General features: G+C 41.5%; 2 protein-coding genes and 1 long non-coding RNA gene across 8 annotated transcripts; 1 reads left to right on the plus strand and 2 right to left on the minus strand.

The window, feature by feature from the left end:
* The first annotated feature begins 4,047 nt into the window (after positions 1–4,047).
* LOC129187761 (pancreatic secretory granule membrane major glycoprotein GP2-like) lies at positions 4,048–19,008 on the plus strand. Of its 4 annotated transcripts, none has more exons than XM_054787435.1 (15): positions 4,048–4,134; positions 13,448–13,517; positions 13,583–13,660; positions 14,093–14,557; positions 14,768–14,982; positions 15,613–15,761; positions 16,285–16,368; positions 16,494–16,742; positions 16,814–17,177; positions 17,258–17,409; positions 17,619–17,702; positions 17,835–18,077; positions 18,149–18,305; positions 18,383–18,458; positions 18,546–19,008. In XM_054787435.1, the coding sequence occupies exons 3-15, from the start codon at positions 13,591–13,593 to the stop codon at positions 18,563–18,565; spliced, it is 2,328 nt and encodes a 775-aa protein (XP_054643410.1). In that variant the 5' UTR covers positions 4,048–4,134; positions 13,448–13,517; positions 13,583–13,590; the 3' UTR covers positions 18,566–19,008. The 4 variants fall into 4 exon arrangements, with proteins under 4 accessions (XP_054643410.1, XP_054643409.1, XP_054643412.1 ...); XM_054787434.1 differs by having other exon boundaries at positions 4,060–4,134; positions 13,580–13,660; XM_054787437.1 differs by lacking the exon at positions 4,048–4,134 and adding an exon at positions 12,818–12,914 and having other exon boundaries at positions 13,580–13,660.
* Positions 8,778–12,567, minus strand: LOC129187769 (uncharacterized). Of its 3 annotated transcripts, XR_008572463.1 has the most exons (6): positions 12,030–12,567; positions 11,810–11,917; positions 11,330–11,477; positions 10,980–11,228; positions 10,596–10,866; positions 8,778–10,321 (listed from the first exon to the last, which is right to left on the minus strand). XR_008572463.1 is itself a non-coding variant. In XM_054787452.1 (4 exons), exons 1-4 carry the CDS (start codon positions 12,425–12,427, stop codon positions 10,187–10,189), a joined length of 912 nt encoding a protein of 303 aa, XP_054643427.1. In that variant the 5' UTR covers positions 12,428–12,567; the 3' UTR covers positions 8,778–10,186. The 3 variants fall into 3 exon arrangements, 1 of the variants encoding a protein (XP_054643427.1); XR_008572462.1 differs by having other exon boundaries at positions 11,810–12,567; XM_054787452.1 differs by lacking the exons at positions 10,980–11,228; positions 11,330–11,477.
* A 2,560-nt stretch (positions 19,009–21,568) lies between the features above and the next one.
* On the minus strand, positions 21,569–26,726 carry LOC129187774 (uncharacterized). The gene is made up of 4 exons (XR_008572464.1): positions 26,288–26,726; positions 23,093–26,179; positions 22,907–23,021; positions 21,569–22,793 (listed from the first exon to the last, which is right to left on the minus strand). It is a non-coding gene; the product is annotated as an uncharacterized LOC129187774 (long non-coding RNA).
* Positions 26,727–27,028: the final 302 nt, after the last annotated feature.

Below are 27,028 nucleotides of genomic sequence, written 5' to 3' on the forward strand. Positions count from 1 at the left end.
AGTTCTTGTGTGCTTTCACCAGAACAGAAAGCGGTGGTATCATCGGCGAATAAGACCAATTTTAAGTTGTTAGTTACTTTGCAAATGTCGTTAATGTACAAGTTAAACAGTTTCGGTCCCAGTATGGACCCCTGTGGTACTCCACACATAGTGTAGACTCCCAGATGTATATTCTCCTAGCTTTACAAATTGTTTCCTCTTTGCTAGGTAGCTTTTAACCCAATTTAAGACAAAACCTCTAATTCCGTACCTTTCTAATTTTGAAATTAAAATAGTGTGATTAATTGTATCGAAAGCTTTTGTCAGATCCATGAATACTGCAGCTGCGCATCTTCTGTTGTCTATGGCAGTAGTGATTTCCTCCGTGATTTCCATCAGTGCCATAGAAGTTGAAATGTTGGCTCTGTAACCATATTGACTACTTGCCAATAATTCATTCTTATTAATAAATTTGTCCAACCTATTATTAAATAGCTTCTCCACAATTTGAGAATTGTGGTAACAAGGAAACTGGTCGATAATTTGTAAATTGGTGTTTGTCTCCTTTTTTGAAAATTGGAACCACCTTGGCTGTTTTCATTTTGCTTGGAAATATTCCAGTCTGAAATGATAAGTTACTAATATATGTTAACGGGTCTGCGATCTCATTGATGACCCTTTTAATTGTTTCCATTTCAATTCCATGACAATCAGTTGATGTTTTTGCCTTAAAATGTTTAACAATGTCAGTGATCTCCTTTTTGGTTACAGCAGTGAGAAACATAGAATTAAGATTCCGATCAATAATATCAATCCCTTCATCAATTGTGTCTTGTTTTGGAATTTCTTCTTCCAGTTTTTGTCCAATATTTACAAAATATTCATTAAACATTTCAGCTACCGCATTCATGTCATTCCTGTAAGTGTTTCCAACCATGAAATAGGGAGGATAGTAACGTTGTTCTTTATAATACTATTTAAGATGCCCCAAGTTGCTCTCATGTTATTTTTGTTCTTATTTAGTACGTGACTATAATATTCCCTCTTACACTCTCAAGATAGTTGTCAACTTGTTTTTGTATGTCTTATACTTTTGTTCTGCTTCTTTAGTCTGTTGAATGATATTCCACCACACTGAAGGAATAAACTCCTGTTCCAAAGCCATCTCTGTGTCCCTCCATCGTACACCAGAACGCAACGCAGTATAGCCGGGACCTGCGGATACACTGGGAGCCCGGCTACACTAGCACATAATCCTCAAACAGACACAGAGCAACCGATTGAGCAGTTTGATTGGGGAGAGCATAAAGGTTGACAAATTTGAAAAATAATCCTCAATCACCAGCACATATCTACTTCCCCTAGATGTCATGGGAAGTTCCAAAATGTCCATTGCCACGCTTTGGAATGGCCTCACAGCCTGTAACCCCATCGGAGCACGGTGTTTTGCGAGTCTGACATGGCACACACTGTTCACACCACTGCCGAATATCCTGGAGCATGGAAGGCCAGTAGCACCGTTCTCTAGCCTGCTCCCACACTCTTTCGGCTGCGAAATGTGCGGAAAGCGAGCCCCCATGTAGATGAAGAGAATTTCAGGGACCAGGAGTTCACCGTTCGGCATAAAAGGCCATTGACCAGCGACAGCCTTGGGAACTCCGTCCAGAGCTTCCGTAGCCACCGGGAGCGGCCTCTCAGCTTCGCCCTAGGCGGACGGGAGGCCCCGGCCTGGATCCAGTTCACAACACGAATGTCGGGATCATTCTGCTGTTGTGTTTTCAGGGCTTCAGTGTCAGCCAAAAGGTCATGCAGGGGCTGCCCCCTGGTGCCAGGCTCAGCAGGCTGCACCACTGCACCCAAGGGGGACATTTCACCTGTTGTGGGGTGAGTGTCAACAATGTTCACCTGGACAGGCGTACCTTGTGTGTCCCTGTCGGGGTGCCTTGAGAGGGCATCAGCGTTTATGTGACAAGGCCCCCGCATGTATTGCATGACCCAGTTAAAGGGGTCCAGCTCCAAGATCCATCTGGCCCTCTTCCGGATGGATCTTTGTCAATGGCCATGCCCCGGAGCCCTAGAAGAGGTTTGTGGTCAGTTATTATAGTGAAGTCAGACGCCCCAATATAATGCCTAAATTGACGGACGGCCCACACTACAGCCCATAGTTCTTTATCAAATGTAGACCAACGTCGCTGGGTGTTAGTAAGTGACTGGCTGGCATAAACCACTACTCTTTCCAGCCCCTCCTTATCCTGAGCTAACACCGCCCCTACAGCTTCATTTGAGGCATCAGTGTACACTTGAAAAGGAGCAGCATAATCCGGCATGGCAACTGCTGGGGCGGACGAGAGCACAGATTTCAAATACTCAAAAGCTGCATTACATGACATGACGTTTCGCTCCTCATCCGAAGCTCTTCGGATGAGGAGCGAAACGTCCGACACCTTCTTCACAGAAGTACAGATGACGTCTCAAGAAGCCTTTCCCTCGTTGGACAACTCCTGTACGACCTAGAGCCTACACAGACGTAAATGCAACATAACATGAGAAAAGTAGTGAAAGAAAGAAAGGAGTGCTGCCGTTTCCTGCTTATTCAGTGGGTGCGCTTTGTCTTGACAGTGGGTGTCTCAGCCTGTAAAACATTGCAATTGTAATTATTACAAGGTTCAAATCATATCTACCTTTAGTTTATTCCATATGCGCCCGTGCTACTTGCCTGTTACTCTTCTGGTCATCATAGTTGCTGTTGCAGCTGCAGCATGGCTTCCTCCAAATCCTAACGTGAGTAACACAAAGAAACATTAACATAATTCAGTGGACATTTTAGTCATCCGAGGGAATAAATGTCATGTCACACCATCATTCCGTATGGACATGCGGGTAAAAACTGACGTAGGAAATATCAGCACACCATCCGTAGTCTCATTAGGAGCATGCCCCGACGTTGTCAGGCATGCGTACAAGCACGTGGGGGCCACACAAACTACTGAGAATCATTTGGAGTTGCTTCAATGACATTTTAGCAAAATGGACCAGTGTGCTGCATCATTTTCTCACTTTCATTTTTGGGGTGTCTTTGATTTCCCCCTCTATAGGGTGATCATTTTCATTTCTATCAAATGATGTGGCATCATTTTGTTACTAATACATCACCCACTTATTATCAGGAAACATATTCAAGATCATTTCCCCCCCAGTTTAGATCTGATATGTTTTCGAAGTGTTCCTCTAATTTTTTTTAGCAGTATATATTTAATGTGCAAACAGAGGAGACAAAAACAGGAACTCAGGGCGACGGTGCAAAAACTAAGGAGGGCACCGTGGGCAAAAACACGGACAGCAATGAACAAAAAGGTACTGGAACTACCACATGAGCTGGACGGAGGTCTGGTGCAGCAGGACGGCAGAGCTGGTTGGGAGTAGCCAGATGAAATTGCAACAGGAGGATAAGGTAAGTGGTAGCAGGAGAAAAGCACATGGTCTGGAAGCACAACCATTGAGAATAATCCAGCACTGGCTGGCTGCAGGTGAGGAGACTAAAAAGGGTTGCTGATTGAACACAGCTGCAAGAATTGGGTAGCTCCGCCCAGCTCAGGAGGTGTCACAGTCTGAGCAAGTGAACAGAGAAGTCAGCAATCTCATACTGTACACATAATGAAAAACAGCACAAAACTAAAACAGGCGACAAGTGTCACCGTAGCGCGTGACAATGCAAACTAATTGTGTGAAAATAACGCCGCATATTGAGGCACGTGAGACAGATGTTCGAGTCCTGCTGCGGTATTTTATTGAATAATGTTACTTTTGCTAGTCAAAACAAATACATCACTTAAATTGGGCGAAATTTCAATTTCAAGGCAGCAGGTGAACTACTTCAATGGACTAAATATGACAGCGGTCATCGAGACGCCCGTCACTATTTTGTGGCTTTACAGGATCGATGCGGGTGACGGGTGTATCTATCAAGGCTTTACGTGACTTTAAGTGTATAGGAGTGATGCAGGTGACTGACTGGTGTTTTAATCGTGACGATAAATGACGTTTATGTCACGTCTGAATGAAAAGAAGGTCTTCTTGCAGGCTGCGATAAGAGTGGAAGGCAGGTGGACGCCGGAGGAAGCAGCGGAGGAGCAACGAAGACCTGAGGACCGACCGGTAAGACCTGATGAATATTGCCTACAAGGTATACCGTTGAAAAAGCAAAAAGGCAATTTTTTACTAAGTATTTGTTGAAATGGCTGGACAATATATTTTTATAGGGAAGGAATGGTATGGGTGACATTGACGTTTGATCATTTTAACGAAGTGGATCTTATAGTTCATCGTATCGACGACCACAGCAGTATTCATTCCTCTTTTTACACTTCTATGACACTTCTAAATCAGATATGAACGCTTTTAGCTCCATAAGAACTCCCGAGTCCTTAAAAAGTTTTTCAGTTTTCCTGTTCATCAAGCTTTAAGGTTATTGCATTGAAAAGGACAAGCATGACATTTAAAAAGTCATCACAGCAATAAGTAGGTGCATTCAGCTATATGGAGGACCAAATGGCACAAAATGAATAAAATAAATGTGTCATTAATCAATTAAATCAATAAATAAATCATTCAATAATTAATTTAATGTAAAACAATATATTTATTTGGCTATTTATTTATGTAATGATTGAATTATTTCACTATTTAATGATTACACGTACTTGATGAATTATTCTGTGGCAACCACCCATCAAATTCTGTGGGCGGGGCTAACTCCAATCAAGCCCAATGATTGGCGTTAGGGTGACGTCATCTATGCCTGAGTCCGCTTGTTTCGGTCTATTAAATAAATGACACAAATAGTGAATTAATGACACATTGAATGAATTATTGAAAGCTCAATTTATTGATTTGATTAACGACACTTTTAATGATGTCATTCGGCCCCATGTGGTCCTCCATATATGGAGGATTGAAAGTGCCAAAATTAAATAAATAAATACATCATTAGATAATTAATGAAATATGTCATTAATTAATGAAATATGTCATTAATTAATTAAAATTGGAATTAAATACATTTTAATTAATTAATGACATAGAAATATGAGACAGAGAAATATGTCATTAATTAATTAAAATTGGAATTAAATACATTTTAATTAATTAATGACATATTTAATTAATTATTTAATGATGTATTTATTTATTTAATTTTGGCACTTTTAATCCGGTACAGTGGCTCATGAATTTATTTTATCTGTCAACCTCGCCCATCAAAGTCGGTGGGCAGATCCTAACACCTGATTGGTTAGCCTGCACATTAAGTCAAGGCAAATCGATTCCAGATAATGGATTGATGCAGCGCTTGTGAACACATTCTGATACAATGGGTGGCGCTATTCACCTCTACGTTGGTTTGGATACTCTATCAAACAAAACTTTATTGACAACTCGGTCCTCTAGCCCCAATGATGATACATCGCGTGAGGCGCAGGACAAAATGTCAAAAACCTGCCCAGAGCTGCTGAGAGAAGCAGCGAATTTGATTGAAGAAGCTCTGAGCAGAACTCCTCCGGCTCCGGCGGCTCAGTCACAGCAAATACCTGCTGCTCCATCACGTCACGTTACACCTGTCCAAGGTAAGCTAAATAATTGAATGTTAGCCAGGTGTGCTACTAATCAATGACTCAGGACACAGGTAGAGGTTAATTTAGAACAATTTGGAGTTGGATCGAAAGTGTATTTGCGGTAGGCTCATTACTGTGTACATGTTCAATGTAGCTAAATGGCGGGAGCATAAAACTAGTTCGCTAATCGGTAAATAGTGTTAGCTGGCAGTAACATGCCAAGATAGACGTTGAGGCTGATTGGTGACCAGTGAGCTGTGACATTTTTCTGTGTTGCAGCCGAGGTAGCAAGGCTCTTCGCGCCGTATAACGGTGGAGCCAGAAGGAATATGATGAGACGACCAGCACAAGTCCAAGTGCGTCGAAGAAGCTACACACACACACACACACTTTTTGTTGTTTGGCTGACCACAAGGCGGATAAAGTTCCAAGCGTACTGCTTAAAGCAGACCTCCTCACTTCTGGACTCTGAGAGCAAAAAGTGACATTTTCAGGTCAGTATGAAATTAGGAATTTGCCAAAACCAAAAGCAAAAAAAATAGTTTGTACTGTCTGTGGCTCGTTAAAATTATTTTCATAGTGTGAATAATAGTTGTCACGGGCTTGAGGTGAGTCAATATGAGTTATGTCTTTTTTTTTTTTCTTCTTCTTCTTTTTTCTTTTTTTTTACAGGGAGTGACAACGATCCCATGGTTATAACAAATAAACTGATGGAAGTGTTTCCGAAGCTCAAAGAAGGGGGAGGCTTAGAATTTCTAAAAATTGCAGGATCTACTCGTAGTCGAAATCTTGTGTTGCTTCCGTGTCCCAGCACTGGATACACCATTGCCTATCTGAAAGATCCATCGACGATGATTGGACAGGCTACAATCTACATACGTCCACTTCAACAGGATCTACCCACAGATTGTGTACATCGATTTACAGAGACAGTTTTATACATAATCAAAACAAAGCTCACTGGTGACTTTTAATCATTAGTTAAACACAATTTGTTGTTGTTAGGAGAGCTCACAAACTGCATCTGGTCCAGTCATCCCCTGCATCACCTGTCAAGAGGAAGTTCTCTTTTCAGAGATGAAGCTGCACAGATTGAGTTGCAATGGGTATGTAATTCTTAAAGAAATGCAAGGGTAGCATTTGAATTTTTATTTTGGAAAATGTCTCTCTTCGAGTGTTTTGCACACAAATAATAAAATATGATCTTAATTTAAATTTTGTTAACTTCAAGGACACCGATGTAGGAATCAGAGAGAGAACAAGAGGGAGGCCGAAGTGAAGAAAATGATAGACAGCCCCAGTCAGTGACAGTGTTCCAGTGAGGCCTGGAACATCAGCTGAGAGTGCAGTTGTACCAACAGTGATTGACGAGGACTTGGATCACAAAGAAACAGACAATGGTTTGTGGCATCACAATAGGGTTGCTGTAAGATGGTGTGTAACTTAAACTCAGTCAATAGAAAAATGACACCTGCAAGATATAATTAGATAAGAGAATACAATTACACACTAACACTCAACTGGGTTATATATTTTGTTAAAATGTTTAGTTTTTCTTCAGAATGTTGTTTTGCTGTTTTTATGTCAGCTCAGCTTTGTAACAGATTCTGAAGATGTTCGGTCTGATGTTTGTCAGAACTTTCCTCCTTTTCTGTAGACTGAGAGGATATCTGTATCTGCAGGTGACATGCCAACTCACATGTCTCTCTGGAATAGATAACTTTATTATTGTTGTCTAGAATGGAAACTTATTAAAGAACCAGCTCAAGCTGCCAAAGTTTTCAAAGAGAATCTGCTGTAGAAACATGCATCTGGAAAACCATTGAGAATGAAAATGGATGTAAGGGACTCTGAAGAGGACAGGGAACGGGAACTTCTCTCATTCTATAAACAGCCGCAAGAATGGGCATGTCCACTTCACTGTACTCTTCTTGGTAGGTAATATAAATCTATCAGTAAAGTTTATACAACTCAAGTATCTTATATGGAATTGTTACATGGGAGAATGGGATCCAAAAAAATATATAATTTGATGACCACTTATGAAAAGCACAATATTCTGTTATCTGGAATAGTAAATATTAAGGATGCTATTCTAGAATTACACCCAAAGTTATGTTACCCTATCCAGTTAACTGCATTAGTCAGCCACTGTGTTTCCACTGTGTTAGTTTTTTGTTTCAGGTGATGTTGCTGTCGGAGAGGGAGTGATGCGGTACTTTATGACAACAATAATATCCAAACTGCAGTTTGGATTCAGTCTAGATCTTGGTAAGTCTCTTACTATTTTGAATGTTAAGCTGATGCAATTTTGAAATGTATATCAGTTGTTAATTGTTGTGACTTTATCCCCTGCTCTCTTGGTACTTTACAGGAGGAATGGGCCGAACACTGCTTTTTGAGGGTGAACCTGACCATCTTGTTCCAGCAGCATCAGAGGTGCTTATTGAAAGCGACCTCTTCCGGGTTACCGGAAGGATATTGGCCCACAGTTTCCTGCCCCCGTGTCACAGGATTAAGTCCTGCTGTAGTTCATGTACTGTTCAATGGGGACCCTGAAACAGCGACTGTTGTTACAGAAGACTGTCCTGATCTGCACATCAGGAGTATCATAAAACTGGTATGTATCATAAACTTTGCCTTGCAAAATTGTTTGGGCAAATGTAATAACTTGTATGGTCTTTTATTTTAGCTTGAACATGAAGAACTTACGCCAGAACAGAAGCACACAGTTTCAGATCTTTCCCTGTCTTGGGATCTCCCGGCAGTCAACAAAACAAATCGATGATGGCTACATAACAAACTTCTACTGCATGCAGTGAGTTCCTGCTGGTTAAGTGACAAAATTCATTGCTGTAGTTGTTGAAATTATGGAAAGTGTTGTGAACCCTGGCTTGTTATGTTATGTCAACACTGGCAGAGATGGAAAACATTTAAAATAATCTTTAGTTTTTGCCCATTGTCATGTTAAAGTTCTTGAAAACCAGCATTTAATTCATATACATTTTAACTACCTCAATATTTCTCACTCCTGCAAGTGCTGATAGAACAGTGTCATATTAAAAAAAAAAAAAAAAAAAAAAAAAATTCGTAAATGTTGACACAGTAGGAAAATGATTATACAAAACAAAATGTAACACATCTGGTTTTATGAATTTACCTTTTAATAATATACTTTAAAAAGGCGATACAGTCAAGTGTTCACCACGGCATTTGAGCACTAAAGACATCAGTTGCACAAATGTATAAAATGGAATACATTATTCGAAAATGTGTTAATACCTTTATTAAGGATTGACATATTCTGTACTAGTTTGAATGGATTTTATAAAACACTTCATTATGCTTTTATGAACCTACTGTGCCAACTTTTGTAAAAGTTGGGTTGAGGATTTTGTCTGTAATATGGGCCGGGCCTGTCTCCTAGGTCATTGGGAGGACCATGCGCCAAATTAAACAGCTGAGAAAGGGACTGAAAGATGTGATGGTATGGCCCCTGCTGACATCTAGGCCAGATGTTGTCTCACTTCTTTTCCCTAAAATGGCTGAAATGCAGTTCACACCCCAGGTATGTCAATTTAGTTACATTTGTAACTTTACTTAATGAATTTACATGTGTTTTCAATGACTAAGCTGGTTATTTTTCCATTTACCAAGAATGTGATCTGCATATTCCTTCACCAAAAAAGTTCTCACTTTAAAATAATTACAATGTGTTTTTAAAGATGCTCCTAGAAAAAAATCACATGGCCAGCTGAGGACAGTGATGATGAAAACTTTGACATTGAGTCCACGTGCCGCTTCACTGGCTTTCTAAGGATGTTCATTGAAACGGGTATTAACACCTTATTTGAAAAATGTATTGCTCTCTTTACAAATGCTTCCATGTCTCATGGATAGATATGATCAATTAAAGTTTAACTAAATGTTGTCTTGAATCCATTTTATGACTTTTAGCTTCATCAGGTACATTGGCCCAGCTGCTGACATTCTGGGTTGGCTGGGAGAAGATTCCTCCTGAACTGAAAGTGATCTCTGGGGGAACCCTTCCTACGTCCGCCACATGCTTTGAAACACTAAAGCTGCCAGCTCATTTCAAAGCCTACATGGACTTCAAGGAAGCACTTGTCTCTGCCATAAGTAGTGCACAGACTGGATTAGGACTTGTTGAAGTTTTCAGACAGATGTCATTGAATGCACTGTTCAGTAGGTCAGGTCAATTGAAAACATGAAACATACTGTGCAGTAGTTGATAAATTCATAATATTTTTTCCACTTACTAAAACCAAACAGTTCTGCACGTTCAGCTTTCAGTGTTAACAGAACAGCATTCATGTTATTCATTCTGTGGCCAATAATGAGACAGGAAGAAAAGGAGTGGAGCTATGCATAAAGTGCATTTACAAGATCTTAACAATGATTATGGTAGAGCTTCAAAGTAAAACAGCTTTTTATACCCCTTTTTTTAAGGAAAGCAAACTTTTTCAGTTTATGCTTGCTTGTTGTAAGATGCTAAATAAAAGCATAGGTTGGACATCAGTCTGCTATGATTCTTGATAAAACTTGCACAGTCTCTACATATGATCTAAGTGCATCAGTTACAGAAGCTCCTGGAGCTGGCAAAATGGCCACCTCTTCCAGCGAGAGCTCACGGGCCAGCTGAACCTCGGGGACTGACACTGCCTCCATGAAGACTGAGGTCCGTTCCAGTCGATCCCATAGTCTTCATAAACCTGAATGGAGGACAAGCATGATCAATCTTGTACTTGAAACTAGTCTTACACATCATTACACAATTTTTTCATAAAACTGAATAGGCAACATTTAATTTCTCATCAACTTGGTGACCAAAAAGTCTTAAATTAGTAGTTATGCAGAATATACACAATAGAAACTACAGCTCAGAGGTTGATCTTTGAAAGCTTTAACCTCTGAAGTAAAATATTTTCTCCAATAATTCCTTTGGAGGAACAGACATTTAAAAAGTGTTAAAAGCTGATCTTTAACCTCAGTAGGATCCTCCACAGGGCCTTGCTCTCTGTATCTTCTCCAGAGTTGCTGTGGTGACTGATTCCTTTCAGGTCTAAGACCATGAAAGTTCCAAGCATCCCTGAAAGAGTCGAGGCTTTGCTGGATTAGTGGAAGGAAGCTCCAGTGCAGTGCAAAAAGATGGACTTCATTGTCTGGATTCAGTGTTCCCTGATCTTCCAATGAAGTGAAGATCTGATAGAAGAGGTCCAGGGCATGTTCATACACATCTCTCCACATCCTTTCTATTCTGTGTTTAGGAAAAAAAATGACAAGGTGATCATTTGTGTGACATATGCGAAAGAAGTACATTCAACTGGTATGCTGCTTGTGTGAGCCTAGTTGCCAAACATATTTATTTACCGTTGATTGTGGACACTTCTGCCTGTGATGTGCGAATTCCTGTCTGTACCTCTGCTCCCGATCATGAATTCTGCTACATCTGCATTCTCGCCCCCTTTATCAGACCGTACCCTTGATGGCAGCCCGTACTGCTCAACAGCAGCGATAAAGCTCTGTAAGACCGTACTAGCTCTGTTATTGCCAGCCACAGTCAGGTAGACGACTAAACGACTGAATCCATCCACCCCACCATGGACAACAAATCTCCATCTGTCAGGCAATTGTGAAGACAAAAAGGTACAACTTTATTGTAAAACAATTCTAATGACATCTATAGAAAGAGGAATTATTTATCTGCTAGTATCACTGACCTGATGAGCTTATGATTGCCATCTATATGCCATAAACAGTTTGGGCCAGGAACAGAATACTGCCGTCATCTTAATACACGCAGTCTTAGACGCCTCATGTAGACTCCCTCTGCATCAACTCTGCGTAAAGACTCTTGCAGTCTTGAGACTGAGGGGAGGAAAATAAAATAAATAACCATAAACTCAATGCCAACTTCATTAGAAACACTTGTTCAATATACTTGACCAGTACTGGAACAACAAAGTACCACTGTGATTGCCTAGGGTGTGTGCTGCGTTGCCTGGCAACAGACTAAGGGAACCGTTTTTTTTTCCGCGGAGCTATATAGCTTAACATAATTTATTTCATCACCCTCTATTAACATTTCCTTACTCAGCACTGCTAAAAGCTGTGGTTGAACTTTAGTATAAAAGCAATATCACACGAGAGGTAGTGATGTTGTACTGTATATCGTTAAATATTGCCCATATTGTACTCACTTGGAACACGCATGTAGCTTGTAGCCGGTGTTTGGATGTCTTCTGTGGACTTCACTGACAATACGGTCCAACTCCTCATCATTCACAGCTGAATACAGGTCTGTCTTTCTGTACAAACAAAAAACATTAACATCGAGTGATTCACTAAATGTAATATCGTTTCGGAGTGGATGAGACTGGCAATTCATAAACTGAAAACTCATGAATTTAATGTAAAAACCTTAAACCGTATTGTTGCATGCGCCTCCTGATGGTTCTCTTTGACACTCCGAGCATCGCTGCAATTTGACAGGCTGGTAATCCACAATGAACGTGATGTTCCAGAGCGGCCCTCGGTATGTCAAATGCCAAACGCCCTGGTCCCTGTGTGTGCTCCTGTTGCACCCTGGTACCAGAAAAGCGGCGAAGTACTTCTTCTAAATTTGCAGTCACTCTACGGTCAACATCTTGGTCAGAAAGTGCGGAAATAACTCCAACAACTTCAATAAGTTCCTCTGCTTTACACGCTACATGCTCGGGGTCAGCAGGTCCTGCTTCCACGTACTCTGCAAGGTCTAAGACATCTCTCACCAACTCTGTAGAAAGTTCACGGAGATCCTCCATCAACACAGCCGCCATGTTTCTACTTTCGGTTTCACGGCAGACCAAAGCAGGGGATAAGACAAGATTCGCGTTAGCCCCGCCCACCGAATTTGATGGGCGAGGTTGACAGATAAAATAAATTCATGAGCCACTACACCGGATTAAAAGTGCCAAAATTAAATAAATACATACATCATTAGATAATTAATTAAATATGTCATTAATTAATGAAATATGTCATTAATTAATTAAAATTGGAATTAAATACATTTTAATTAATTAATGACATATTTAATTAATTATTTAATGATATATTTATTTATTTAATTTTGGCACTTTCAATCCTCCATATCCATACAGCTTTTCACGTCACATTTCTTCACTGAGCTGTCAGTGTGTGACGCCATTATGGTTTGGTCACTTTCAATGTGAAGGACATGGTTGGCGATGAGAATGATTGGATGTAATAACGTGTGACATTTAAGCTGCAGGCGTCGAGTGGATTCATCCCTCCTGGGTCGGAGTAAGCTTGACAGAATGCCTCTAAAGCAGGGGGGTCCGAAGCTTTTCCACCGGGGGCCACATCCTGAAGAATGAAAGGATAGTTAGAGTGGTCGTGTGATGATGTTTGGGATGAGGTCAAAAAGCCTAATAGAACTTTTTCCTCAACCTATTTTGACAAAAATGGCAATTCTATTTGTTCTCATAATAATACACTTTTTAAAAATAACACGTTTTCTTTCATATTTCAGTTACTAAAATTACATGATTTGACTTTATTCTTGTAAAAAAAAAAGTTCTTGTTGGAATACAACTTTTTTCCAACATTACAAAATTGTAAAAGCCTTTTTCCCGTGACTTAATTTTTTTACTTTCCTATAAAATACTGCTGATTTTTCCATTTTCATTTTATATTTTTAGTTGAGCTGCGAGCCAATAAAACAGCTACGGGCCGCACTTTGGACACCCCCACTCTAAAGAGTATTTGTGTTGCAGCGTTCTTTTATTGACGGAGCATTGAAGTGTTATGATAAGTTATTGTGTGCTATGATCAAGCCTCAGCCTATCAACACTCCCTCTTGACGACAAACATTCTCACCAACTCCTGGACTCCTTCCTGGTCGAGGTAACGCCAAACTTTACTGCAAATCTTTCAAAATGCGTGTCTGATGATGTCGTGTCTTTCAGTAGAACGCTGCATGTGCGCCACGATGGGGACGCCTGGAGGGGCGTTCTTTCTCCTCGTGCTGATCGCCGCAAGGATTTCAGGTGTCATGATCAATACGTCCTTTCATGCTGGATGCGTACACCAGCAGTTATTGAAATGGAACACTATCCACACTGTTATATACCAACTGGCAACACTCTTATTTACACCCGCTGACTACCTTTTCAAGGTGGCGCCAATGTTGCTACTCACACTGGCCAAATAATTGTAACTAGAAATACTTGTGGCGTAGCTGTTAGTTAGCAAAGAACTACAGAGACAACCGCCGATGACATCACAGGTGGGCGCTGACTGGAAAATGTACGCCCACCGAGGCAACATTTTGATGTAAACCACAAAACAGGCTAACGCAAGCGGTGTTGGCTAAACGTGTAGTAATCTGCAAAACCATCAAAGTCTTGAATTTGATGAATAAAAAAGAAATGCAAACTACAAGCTGCATGCAGTTACATATCATGTCTGTTCTTCACCAGCCGTCCAGTTCCCGTGTGGAGGCACCACATGTCCAGCAGGCATGGACTGCATCGAACGTGGTGGGAAGACGACCTGTGCCGACCCTTGTGACAGCTACACTGACCTGAGGGACGACTGGCGTTCCACACAATTTAGTGCCGAACCAAGCAAGGAGAGATGTGACAAGAGAGTTGAGTGGAAGGGCTGGTATCGTCTGTTCCTGGAGGACAAGAGTGCACATATTCCTGAGACATGTGGAGTAGAACTCTATAAGTGTGGAACCGGTGGACCAGTGACGATGGTAGAACCTCATCCCACACAGCTGGGTGAAATTGTGATTCGGGACGTGTGTTATTGCTATGATGGAAAGTGCAAACCTAACAACAGATACAGCATCCATGTCAAGCTGTGCTCCACAACAGTTTCCACCTACTACGTGTACAAACTGGTCAAGACAAGCGGGTGCTATTGGGCCTACTGTGCAGGTATGTTCCATTTTTTACAACCAACTGTACAGCAGAATGATAGAGAATATTGAATGTGGACCCATGTGGTGTCAGAATGTTAGTCACCTGATAAGAACAGCCATGCTAGCAGATGTAAAGGTTACAGTATGATCAATGTCATGATGCAGCAATGTCATATTAGTGAAGGTGACTGTCATGTATTTCCATATGTTGGCATATTACACACAGAACAGTTAGAATTGGATCATCCACTCATCAGTCTCCTCGATTGTGGCGCTGACAAAATCCAAGTGGGCGTGGATTCAGCTGGCATGAGACTAATTGGTCGTGACCCACTCAATGGCAACCTGATTGACAGCACGTGTTCCCAGGCCAGGGAGAAAGATGGTGTGGTGTGGTACGAAGTTGGCACTCAGGAAGGTGCCTGTAGAAACACACTGAAGGTAACATTAATATTGCAGCTCTCACTTTATTCCCATAATATTTTGACCTTAACTTATCGCAACCTAATTTTCCAAAAATTATAAATTTATTCATTGTCTTGTTTCAAAGTATTTTTGTAGGGCAATGCTACACAAATGTCATTTGATTTGTTAGCAATATTATGAGATTATTCTTGTAAAATGCTCGGAATTATGACTTTATGATATTTTGACTTTATTTTTGTACACTTTTTCCATAACCTAATTTTCCAATTAATACATGTTTCTTGTCTTGTCATTCATATTTTTTTAAAGTTTATTTTGTAAACTCTTGCAAAAATATTTTGATTTTGTAAACTGTTTTTCCATTTCTGCTGCTGTTTTTTTATTTCCTAAATATTTATGTTCTTCTCGTACTCATGACTACTCCCATAATGTTTTGATTTTGCAACATAACTTTTTCCACAACCTAATTTTCCAGAAATTCTGTTTCTCACTAAAAAAGTAGAAAATTGCAACTTTTTTCTCATTTTTTGGACTTTGTAAAAATGCTATTTTTCATGTTTGTTGTTTTCTTGTTAAGTTTAAAATGTGCAGAGGGCTGCAAAGACAAGCGTATATTTGAATGAAATGTTTTCATTTGTTTTTCAGACCAACGGCACACATGTCACCTACTCCAACACTTTATTCATCTACCCAGCAAACAGTTCTTCCGTTCTGCCAGCGAGTCTTCCTTTCTCATGCGAGTATCCCCTGAAGACAGACGCCAGACTGAATGTGGTCATCAGACCGACCGTGGTGTGAGTTGTCATGAATGAATGGAGATGAAATGATACAGGTTTCAGCCATGTTATGTCAGTATGGTGTAATTAGGGATGGAACGGTACAGTCAAACCACCTTACGGATCGACAGTTTTACCATATTTTTCTGTGTGGGCGCATGCGTGGGGGCGTGTGCGGGCCGGAGAAAAGCCCTGGTAATGTCCCAACACTTGACCTCAATGTGAATTATGTAAAGCAGGGATGCAGGGCCCACTTTGATATTTGTGTATATTTTTTACATTTTGTTTTGAAATGTTATTTCTACAATGAAAGCAGCGTGCTGCCATTGTTCAGCAGAGATGAGAAGGCTGCACATTAGTAACAGAGCAGCTTTACTAAAAATAAAATAATCATCACCCTGTTCACTCTTACTGTGCACCGTGTCCAAAGTGTGGCCCAGGGGCAGCCCGTTCCTAACACGAAGCTTGTATATAGCGTACAGTCCAATAAATGTACACAGCAAAGTGGCCCCCACATCCATTTTTGCATTTCTGTGTGAAGGACCAATGAAGAGGTTGTCCAGCCCCAGGTCCCCGATGAGCCACCAAGCCAATCCGGAGCTGCAGAGGGGGTGCCACCACGCAGGCCAGTAACAGCGTTACATTTCCTCAGAACGTTAGAGCATTGCTCCACAAGCAGGCCCATAATAATTAGTATGAGCCGTAATAAAATGAACTTGCTTTATGAGTATGTGTGTCTTTTACTGACAGGGTGGACAATGTCTTTGTTGGCTCGGGTGCCAAACTGGGAACCTCCATGGTCCTGTTCAAGAACTCCTTCAAGAACTCCTTCGATGCAAAGACTTACGCAGCAGGTACGGTGGTCCTTCCGGTGGGCTCAGCGTTATATGTGGGGGTCTCTGTGAGAGATCCCCGCTTGGCGGTTGTTTTGGAGGACTGCTTCGCTTCTCACTCATCAGACACAAAGAGTCCTGGCCAACATCACCTCATCCAAAACAAGTACGTCTTTGCTTAGTTGGGGTGAATATGGAGACCAGATGCAGAATACTGATGATCAACTTTTTTATTAGAAGCCCCACTAACCGCCAGCAAGTGTTAGTGGTTGAGAGCGGCGTATCCCACCAGGCTCGTTTCTCCGCCCTGCTCTTCCTTCTTCAGGGAAAACACCAAGATGTTTACCTCCACTGCAGCCTCAGCCTGTGTGACAGAAAGACCACCTCTTGCAGTCCCAAGTTGGATCCATCACTCAGTAACCTTAATTGTGGCTCTGACAAAATCCAAGTGGGTGTGGATTTAGCTAGCATAAGACCCACTGGTTATAGTGCTCTGACTGGCAACCTGGCAGACGGCAAGTGTTCCTGGACCAGGGACAAACATGGTGTCGTGTGGTACGACGCTGACGCTCAGACGGGTGCCTGTGGAAACACACTGACGGTAAAAAGCAGCACACGCACGTAGACATTTATTTTGAAGACCTACACCTTGGAATCATGTGGATGAAATCTGTTTTTCAGATCAACAGCACACATGTCATCTACTCCAACGCCTTATTCATCTATCCAGACAGCTGTACTTCCTTCTTTCTGCCCCTGGTTCTTCCTTTCTCATGCGCGTATCCCCTGGACACACCCACAAGACTGAAGGCACCCATCAGACTGAACCTGCCGTGAGTTGTCATGAATAAATAGGACATTGACACAATTAGCTATGGTTTGGAATGATTCTAGTAAACTAGAAACTTGATGAATGGCCTGGGGTTGTATCTGACAGGTTGCTGTATTGTGTATTTACTACTAAAGTGTTTATTTAACACGGCATTTGTATATGTTGACTGTTTTGATACTGAAAGGAGTTCTGTGGAATTTTTGTGTGAAGGCCCAGCAAAGAGGTTGGTCACAACCAGGTCCCTGATGATCCATCAAGCCAATCCGGAGCTGTGAATGAGGACCCACCAGGCAGGCAAGTATAAGGCTTACATTTACACAGAATGTTAGCGCATTGGTCCATAATAACACGTATGAGGCAGAATAAGATGCGCTTCGCATGCAGCCACATAATAATGAGAGGAGAACTCGTGTCTTTTACTGGCAGGATGGAAGGTGTCTTTGTTGGCTCGGGTGCCAAACTGAAAATCTCCATGGTCCTGTTCAAGAAATCAGACTATGCAGAGCCTTATGCGGCAGGCGCGGTGGTCCTTCCAGTGGGTTCACCATTATACGTGGAGGTCTCTGTGGACAAGAAAGATCCCAGCTTGGCGGTTGTTTTGGAGGAATGCTTCGCTTCTCACTCATCAGACCCTGACCATCTTGAACGAAACCTTCTCATCCAAAACAAGTACGTCTTTGCTTAGCATGGGTGAATACGGAAACAAAATGCAAAACACTGATAAATGCTGTTTTTCTTAGATGTCCCACCGACCGCCAGCGAGTGTCTGTGGTTATGAGCGGCTCATCCCTCAAGGCTCGTTTCATTACCTCGTTCATCCTTGTTGGAGAATCTGGAGATGTTTACCTCCACTGCAGCCTCAGCCTGTGTGACAGCATGACTTCTTCTTGCATTCCGGTGAGTCGCATACAGTTAGTTACAGTTGTGTTGTTGTTGAAGAACCTAGTTGGAATGTTATGTTGTTCCACATGTAGTCCTGCTCCGGCAGAGCCCGACGTCATGTCTTCAAGTCTTCTCCACTAAAGCCACTAACCATTGGACCAATCACTTGTAAGTGTTTTTTCATGAAGTTATCATGCTGCATTTTAACGTAATGTGGAAATAATGACCATGTTTTCCCTTCCTCTTTATTTCCAGGGGAGAAATCATCTGAGTGACATCCATGGCATTGGACTTTGAGTTTGATAGTCTACATGTAAATGTCAGAAAAGTGTGATTGAAAAATCAGCATTTTAGGTCCCAAGTGTTCAATGATGCTTGTATTTAATGACAAAGAACCCAAAATAGCAGAAATACTTTGAGCACTGTAAATAACGTACAATTGAAATGTTTCACCGCTGAAGTACACGATTGACTTTTGGAATTTGTTAATGTTCTGGCTTTTTGGGTTGTTTTTGTTCTTTGTTTGGGTTGAAATAAGCTATGGAGTATATGGATGGATTTTTTGAGTGTATTCTATTGATTTTGTTGCATATTGATTGGATGACCTGCCCAGGGACTTGAGAAGGAAAGAAGCTGCATGCAGTTGGATCTGGTGTAATGCATGTCTTTAAGAATGTGCTCATGTCCCTGTTCAATGAACAATAAAGTGAATTGTTGCAGAGTCTCCAGGTGAGCGGTTCCTAAAATTCTGTTTACACTTACAGCTCCCTGCATAATCATTGGCACCCCTGGTTAATTTGTTTAGCTTCAAATCATATTTTCTAAAAAATAGGACCAAACAGAAAATTGTATTTAAGTATTTTTAGAAAATAAAAAAACCCAGACTAAATAAATTTTCTACAGAGCAGAGCCTCTGTTTCTTTGAGACAGACCAAACAACCATCAGGTGTTTGGGAGGCATGCATGGAAAAACCTTTTCCGTTCGGTCCAGAGACCAAGATAGCTTTTTGGCAGCAAACACAAGCGAACGCAAAAGAGTGCAGAAAAGCACCTCATGCCCCCTGAAGTATGGGGAAGGATCGGTGATGCTGTGGGCCTGTTTCTCTTCCAAAGGCCTGAAAGAAAATCTGGTGGCCTCTGCCCAGAGCTGAAGATGGTCGTCACTGGGTCTTTCAGCAAGATAATGACCCTAAACATGTGGCCAAATCCACACAAATGGTTCACCAGACACAGAATCAGCCATCATACTGCCATGTGTTGGCATCATGACGTCACAATCCTGCCAGCAGGAGACTAAAAACCCAACCAGTGGGTACAAAAGGAAAATGATAGAGCACCCCTCAGACCCACTGTCAGCAGCATTAACTCTAACTTACAATATTGCTAAGTATTGGGCCAACAAACAGCCCTGGTGGGCAAAACACATCACGTCCAAAACTCAATGGACTTGTCAAGAAAAGCAGACACTAAACTATTCCAACCCAGCATGCAGTGGAAACTGTGAGGCAACGTTTACACTTGAACACACTCTCCAAGATAGATCCGCTCAAGACTCTGCAGTCTACCTGCATCTTAAAGAGACAGAGCACTCTTGTGAGGACAAAAATGTACACATTCTGGGAAGAGGCCCCTCTCCATCGTATCCTAACTTTCATCTTTTGACACCACGAAAGGACCAAGCAACCATTCTGGACCCGCCTCCTCCTTTAGAGGAGAAATAGATTGGATCTTGTACCATGCTCTCAGACTACAGCTGTCTGACTGGTGTGTGTCCCACCTAGTCGTTGAGCATGAACTAGACTAGAGCTGTCCTATCTAGTCTGAGCGGTGTGTGTCCCACCTAGTCGTTGAGCATGAACTAGACTAGAGCTGTCCTATCTAGTCTGACCGGTGTGTGTCCCACCTAGTCGTTGAGCATGAACTAGACTAGAGCTGTCCTATCTAGTCTGAGTAGTGTGTGTCCCACCTAGTCGTTGAGCATGAACTAGACTAGAGCTGTCCTATCTAGTCTGAGTAGTGTGTGTCCCACCTAGTCGTTGAGCATGAACTAGACTAGAGCTGTCCTATCTAGTCTGAGTGGTGTGTGTCCCACCTAGTCTTTGAGCATGAACTAGACTAGAGCTGTCCTATCTAGTCTGACTGGTGTGTGTCCCACCTAGTCGTTGAGCATGAACTAGACTAGAGCTGTCCTATCTAGTTTGAGCGGTGTGTGTCCCACCTAGTCGTTGAGCATGAACTAGACTAGAGCTGTCCTATCTAGTCTGAGCGGTGTGTGTCCCACCTACAGGTACACTGCAAAAACAAAACTTTATAAAATGAAGAACGGACACACACACAGCAACAACTGCAATCAAGTGTTTGTGATAACTTGCAATGAGTCTCTTACAGCGCTGGGGAGGAATTTTGCAGAATTGTTGTCATTCAGCCACATTGGAGGCCTTTCCAGCATGAAGCGCCTTTTTAAGGTCATGCCACAGCATCTCAATAGGATTCAGGTCAGGACTTGGACTAGGCCGCTCCAAAGTGTCCATCCATTCAGAGGTGGACTTGCTGGTGTGTTTTGGATCATTGTCCTGCTGCAGAACCCAAGTTGCTTTCAGCCTGAGGTCACCAACAGATGGTCAGACATTCTCCTTCAGCAGAATTCATGCTTCCATTTATCACAGCAAGTCTTTCAGGTCCTGAAGACCCTCACACTACCACCACCATATTTAACTGCTGCTATGATGTTTTTCTGAAATGCGGCTTTACTTTCACGCCAGATGTAATGGGACACACACCTTCCAAAAAGTTCAACTTTTGTCTGGTCAGACCACAGAGCATTTCCCCAAAGGTCTTGGGGATCATCAAGATGTTTTCTGGCAAAATTACGACAAGCCTTAATGTTGTTTTAGTTCAGAAATGGTGTTGGTCTTGGAACTCTGCCATGCAGGCCATTTTTGCCCAGTGTCTTTCTTATGGTGGAGTCATGAACACTGACCTTAACTGAGGCAAGTGAGGCCTGCAGTTCTTTGGATGTTGTTGTTGTGTGTTTTGTGACCTCTCAGATGAGTCGTCGCTGCACTCTCGGTGTTGGCCGGCGACTCCTGGATATGTTCACCATTGTTTTTTGTTTTCACTGTGTGTGAATAATGGCTCTCACTGTGGTTGGCTGGAGTCCCAAAGCTTCAGAGATGGCTTTATAACATTTTCCATACTGATAGATCTCAATTAATCTGAGTTATGTTTTAACAGGGGAGGCACATCACTCTTTCACACAGGGCCCATGTAGGTTTGGATTTTTTTCTCCCTGAATAAGTTTCATTTAAAAACTGCAGTTTGTGTTCAGTTGTGATGCCATTGACTAACACTTCAATTAGTTTGATATTCTGAAATGTGCAAATAAATAAATCAGGAAGGGGGAAAACACCATGTATGTACAAAGTAATGGCGGTGTGCGTGACCGATTTGCTGATTTCATACTCATACAGAGCACGTCACGGAGGACCAATCAAATAAAACCACACCACTATCTTCCAGGAAGTTGTTCACACTTGTGCTATCGAGGCAGCATGGACGAGAAGAGGCAATGTGACGCTGACGCCTCCATCCGTCTCGCTGCATTTCGTGGTGAAAGTGCAGTGATCCCTTGGGAGGCGGGGCTTGAATAAATTTGCTCCATAAAGCCCAGAAGCACGTCCCGCCCTCGCCCTGGCACTGACTCTGCAACCAAAAGCCACCATGAACCCAACTCTGCTCGCCGCCTTCACCTTCCTGCTGCCGTTCAGCGCTGAGAATAATAATGTCATCATGGACAACTTCATAAATGATTCCATTTTGTAATTCATGTGGACCAAAAAAAATATGTCAAAGATGCCAATTTGTGCAAAATATGAAAAATATGTTGAAAAAAATAATGCATGGGGAATATGGATATTTAATACGTACTTGTTAAATTCAGTATATATTGTCAAAGCCCAGTTGACACTATTTGGTCCTTTATTCCTACCTTTTTTTGAAACAAAAAAACCCACTTCTACTTACTTAAGCCCTGCAATGGAATTATTTAGAATATTGCAACTAAAGGTCACAATCTTAAGGTGTAACATGTGTTTCAGCAACTAAATTTACCCTGTGTAGAAAATTATATCATTCTGTGCACTCTGTAAATAATTATAATACCAAAAATGTAACTATACAGAAATAGTAATAAATATAAACAGTTCATCAACATTCAAAGTATAACAATACTTAAAAAATACAAAGTTGATCACAGTATGCAAATGTATTTCTGTCTGCAAGATTAAAAATACAAAATAATAAACACATTTAGTTACAGTTAGTGATACGTGACAATGTGCTCCAAGGGAGTGCAAGAAAGTTGTTGTGTGACAAGTTGTGTTGTTGTGTTGTTTAGTTTGTGAAGTACTCGCCCTCCGTCCTCCAGATGACGCACACGTCGCCCAACACCAACAAAACCAACCAAATCACCTTCCAGTTCAGCCCACCGTCCTCCCCAAAGTTCTGCAAAGTAAAGGTGTGTGTGTCTTTTAGTCTAACATTCAAATGATTAGGTACACTAGCACAATGTCATCTCTGATGAGGGCTGTAGATGCTGTTCCTAATGTTTTGGCTACCTTGTGGACGTACATGAAAACCCTCCATCCTTGTGTCCTTCCCTGGCAGGCGTCTAGCAGCTCCTCAGTCAACACCACCGCCAGCAGCCCCAACGACTACTGCCTCCTCTACAACCTGATGAACGGTGAGTGATGCGTTCAAGGACCCGCAGCAATTCACTTGAGTTTCTGATGCTCTTTCCTCACCATACAGCCAGCGGGATGACCAAGGCGACCGGCTTCAAGGAGATCTGCTTCGGCCAAATGTGCCCCTCCAAGGAAACGGCCACGTGCCTCTAAGACGGATGGGCTCGCTGAGATGCCAACCACGTCGTCTGCTTCTTCCTGTTTATGCGCTATTGTCATTAAAGCTGTCAGCAATACTCACTGCTGCATTTTTTGTAGCGTTTGTCACCGTTAAGAACACCGCATCGGCGCTGGGGGCATGTTACACTTTCTGGATGACAAACATAGCGTAATGTTGTCATTCATGAATCACATCATTCCAGGTACGTCTTCAGAATTTTTACTTTTAAAAACTATACTGGCTATTTGTGGAGAAAATGATTGGGCCACTTGCATGCACTTGACCAAAAAAACGTTTATTTCACAAAATACAACTCCAAAAGCATGAACGTACAAATGCAATATACAAGCAAGTCTTCTCCCGGTGCAAAGCGTATTGCTGGGGTGTCCAAGGTGCGCCCCGGGGTCCATTTCGGGCCCATGGCACATTCTAAAAAATTGACTATAACAAGAATACTACAAAACAGCAAAAATGAAAAAATCTGCAGTCATTCTACAAGAATAAAGCCAAAATATTCTAATAAGAAGTTGCGAACTAACACGAAAAAGCCAATATTTTATGACAATAACATCCTAATATTAAAAGGAAAAATAACATACTTTTGGTCGCTTTAATTTGAATATTAAAAACATTTTTTTAAAGTCGTGATATTATGAGAACAAACAAAATGGAAAAATCGGCTGTAATTTTCCAAGAATGAGGTCATAATATTCATAGAAAAAAGTTCTAATCCAACAGTAAAAGTTGTACGGGAATAACGTTATTACATTATGAAGAAAAATAACATCATTTTAAGTTGTAATATTATGAAAAATAAACAAAACAAAGTTGTCATTTTTGGAAAACTTTACATGAAAAAAAGTTGAAATTGTTGGAAAATGAAAAACAAAAAAAACAAAAACAATTTTCCGAGAATAAAGTCATAATTTTAAGAGAAAAAAGTAATAATCCAACCAGAAAACGTCTTACGAGAATAACGCTACATTATGAAGAAAAATAACTAGCTTTTTTTTTTGCCAACATCCGATATGCCAATATTGTCCAACCTTCAATTTTCGATTACGATATCAAACGATACCGATATGTGTAACGTCACATATCTCCTGTGGTGGAATTAACACATATCTGTTGTGAAGCTAATGGTTACACCATCAGCAATTAGCTTCTCGACGTGGCTGTAAACAACACTGTACAACAGTAAGCAAACATCTGAGAAATACTCGCAACTGGGCATGGCAAAGCGTGGCTCGAGGAACTCCACGTTTGGTGAATCCAGCGGCGGTGCATTTTCTGCCAACGACAAACTCCTAGACCAGTGGTCTCAAACTCGCGGCCCGCAGGCCGTTTGCGGCCCGCCAAGTCAGATTTTGCGGCCCGTGACTTGACAGGAAAGACTACTGTAAATGCGGCCCGCAAGCTCTAAGTTAAGCCAATGATGCTCACAGGGTGAAAGCATAACCTACCACGGAACTAAGAGTCACATGGCGAAATGGGGGTCACGAAACAGAACACTGCCTACAATCGTGGTGCTAACGCACACACACGAAATGACAGCACATCATGTAACAGGTAAGTAAATACTAGGGGTGGAACGGTACACTAATATGTCATTTTGGTTCGGTTCAGTTTCTTGAAGTGGGTCATTTTCGGCACAAAAAAAGGCATAAAAAATGTCTTAAAGTGCTTTTATTTAAAAAAATGCAAACACATTTTTTAAAATAAATAAAAGCGACCAATTAGACTTAGTGAAATGTAATGGACAGTTAGTTAAATCTGTCTGTTGCACGTGAAGTCCAACCATCTGTCCATCCATCCATTTTCTATACCGCTTATCCTCAATAGGGTAGCTGGGGCATGCTGGAGCCCATCCCAGCTGACTTGGGGCGACAGGCGGGGTACACCCTGGACTGGTCGCCAGCCAATGGCAGGGCACATTTAGACAGACAACCATTCACACTCTCATTCATACCTATGGACAATTAATTAGCTTTTTCATAAAGTGCTGGTATAACTTTCTGGCTAAAGTGAGGACGTGATGGTATTTTGTAGCGAGGTACAAGAACTGTAATCATGTACAGTCATGGAAAAAATGATTAGACCAGCCTTGTTTCCTCAGTTTATTGATCCATTGTAATGTCTGGTACAACTAAAGGTACATTTGTTTGGACAAATATGATGATAACAAATATAACTCATAAGAGTTTAATTTAAGAGCTGATATCCAGCAACTTCCATGCTTTTCTTGATAATAACCAAATTGCTAACATGAATAGCTATAGCATTGTACTGCCAAAAAATCGAACGGTTATGAGCTATTTTTTGTTGTTATTGTTATATTTGTCCAAACAAAGGTACCTGTAGTTGTATCAGGCATTAAAATGAAAATGAAACTGGAGAAACGAGGGTGGTCTAATCATTTGTTCCATGACTGTCCTTAAAGCCAGCGCTCTCAACAACTGAACGTGGTCGTAATCTCGTGGCTATACAAACTCCAATACCACGTGTTACTGCTTTGGCCCGGTCAGATTTGTTTGCTAGAGGTTGTTTATATGCCGACGTTATCGGTGTTAGCACTAAGCTAACTAAGGTATTCTTTCTTGTAGCTGTAACGTTCACTGCCGAATGATGCCGCTTTAAGTGAGCTAACATGCTGAACGTGTTTCCTGCAGCATACGCGATATCGTTATAGATATTATCGTTATCGTGAGCCTTACTCCCAATACTTGCTGAGGCCCAGCCTCACCCAGACTACCTCCAGTGGCCCCCGGGTAAACTGAGTTTGAGACCCCTGCTTTTGAAGATGATCAGTAAAGTCAAATATTGTTGGAACTGCATTTTGTCCTAGTCTAACAGTCTGGCCGGTCCTGTCGAAGTTCTCCTCGGTGAAATGACTTGAACAGAGTTGCGATCTGGCTGCAGGAATCCACCTGTCTCTCCGCATATTTACTAGCCATTGCTTTAGAAGTTGAGCATTGCAGTGTGGAAATCTAAAGGAGAATAAGGGTTCATTTACAAGTACTTCGATGAAAAGATGCTTACAGATTTAAAGTATCTATTTTTTAAACTATTTGTATTATTCATAAGCATTTACCTACCTGTGAAATGTAAGTCCCTTCTCGCGATTTTCACGAGTATCACGATTTGTGCAATTAATAGCAGCACAAGACGGCATCTCGAACTCCTCTTAGTTGTGCGGCTTTCTTGTTTTGGGTGAAACAACATGGCGACTTCTATACTTCCGGTGGCTTCAAGCCTCCAATGCGCAGCAAGCGATCGGGGCCATTCCAGTTATAGAGTTCAGTGGTTCAACGCCTTCCCGCCTTCACTCGCTCGCTCATTCATTCATTCATTCCTCGACTCAGCTCGGCGGAGGAGAAGCCGTGAAGCCGCTGACTCCGCCGCTTCTCCGCCGATCTTTGTTAAGAAATGAAGGAGGTGCTGTGATCTGTGGTCCAGCCTATGTCTGTCTGTAGTGATCTCGATCATCAACACACCTTTACAGTACATTGCTTAATGGATGTCTATGGAGCTTCCTGTCCCCCTCCTCCTATCCCCCTCTAGTGTTTCCGGTTTTCTTCATTCATATTTCATATTCATATTCCTTCTTCCCTGTTTCTGTAATCCCTGGAGAAGTTACGCTTTCTCCATATTCCACTTTTCATAAAGAACTGTTAACACAGACATTGGAATGTGAATACAAATAATTAGTTTTCTCTAGTCAGCAACTACACGTGCTTTCTTTTCTTTCTTGTGGTTTATTTATTGATTATCGGTTGATTTATTTTCTTATTCTTAAAAAAAAAATAAATTTGAAAAATGAATTGAGAATAAGAAAA

This window comes from Dunckerocampus dactyliophorus, chromosome 9 (assembly GCF_027744805.1).
Source record: "Dunckerocampus dactyliophorus isolate RoL2022-P2 chromosome 9, RoL_Ddac_1.1, whole genome shotgun sequence".
Classification (NCBI taxonomy): domain Eukaryota; kingdom Metazoa; phylum Chordata; class Actinopteri; order Syngnathiformes; family Syngnathidae; genus Dunckerocampus; species Dunckerocampus dactyliophorus.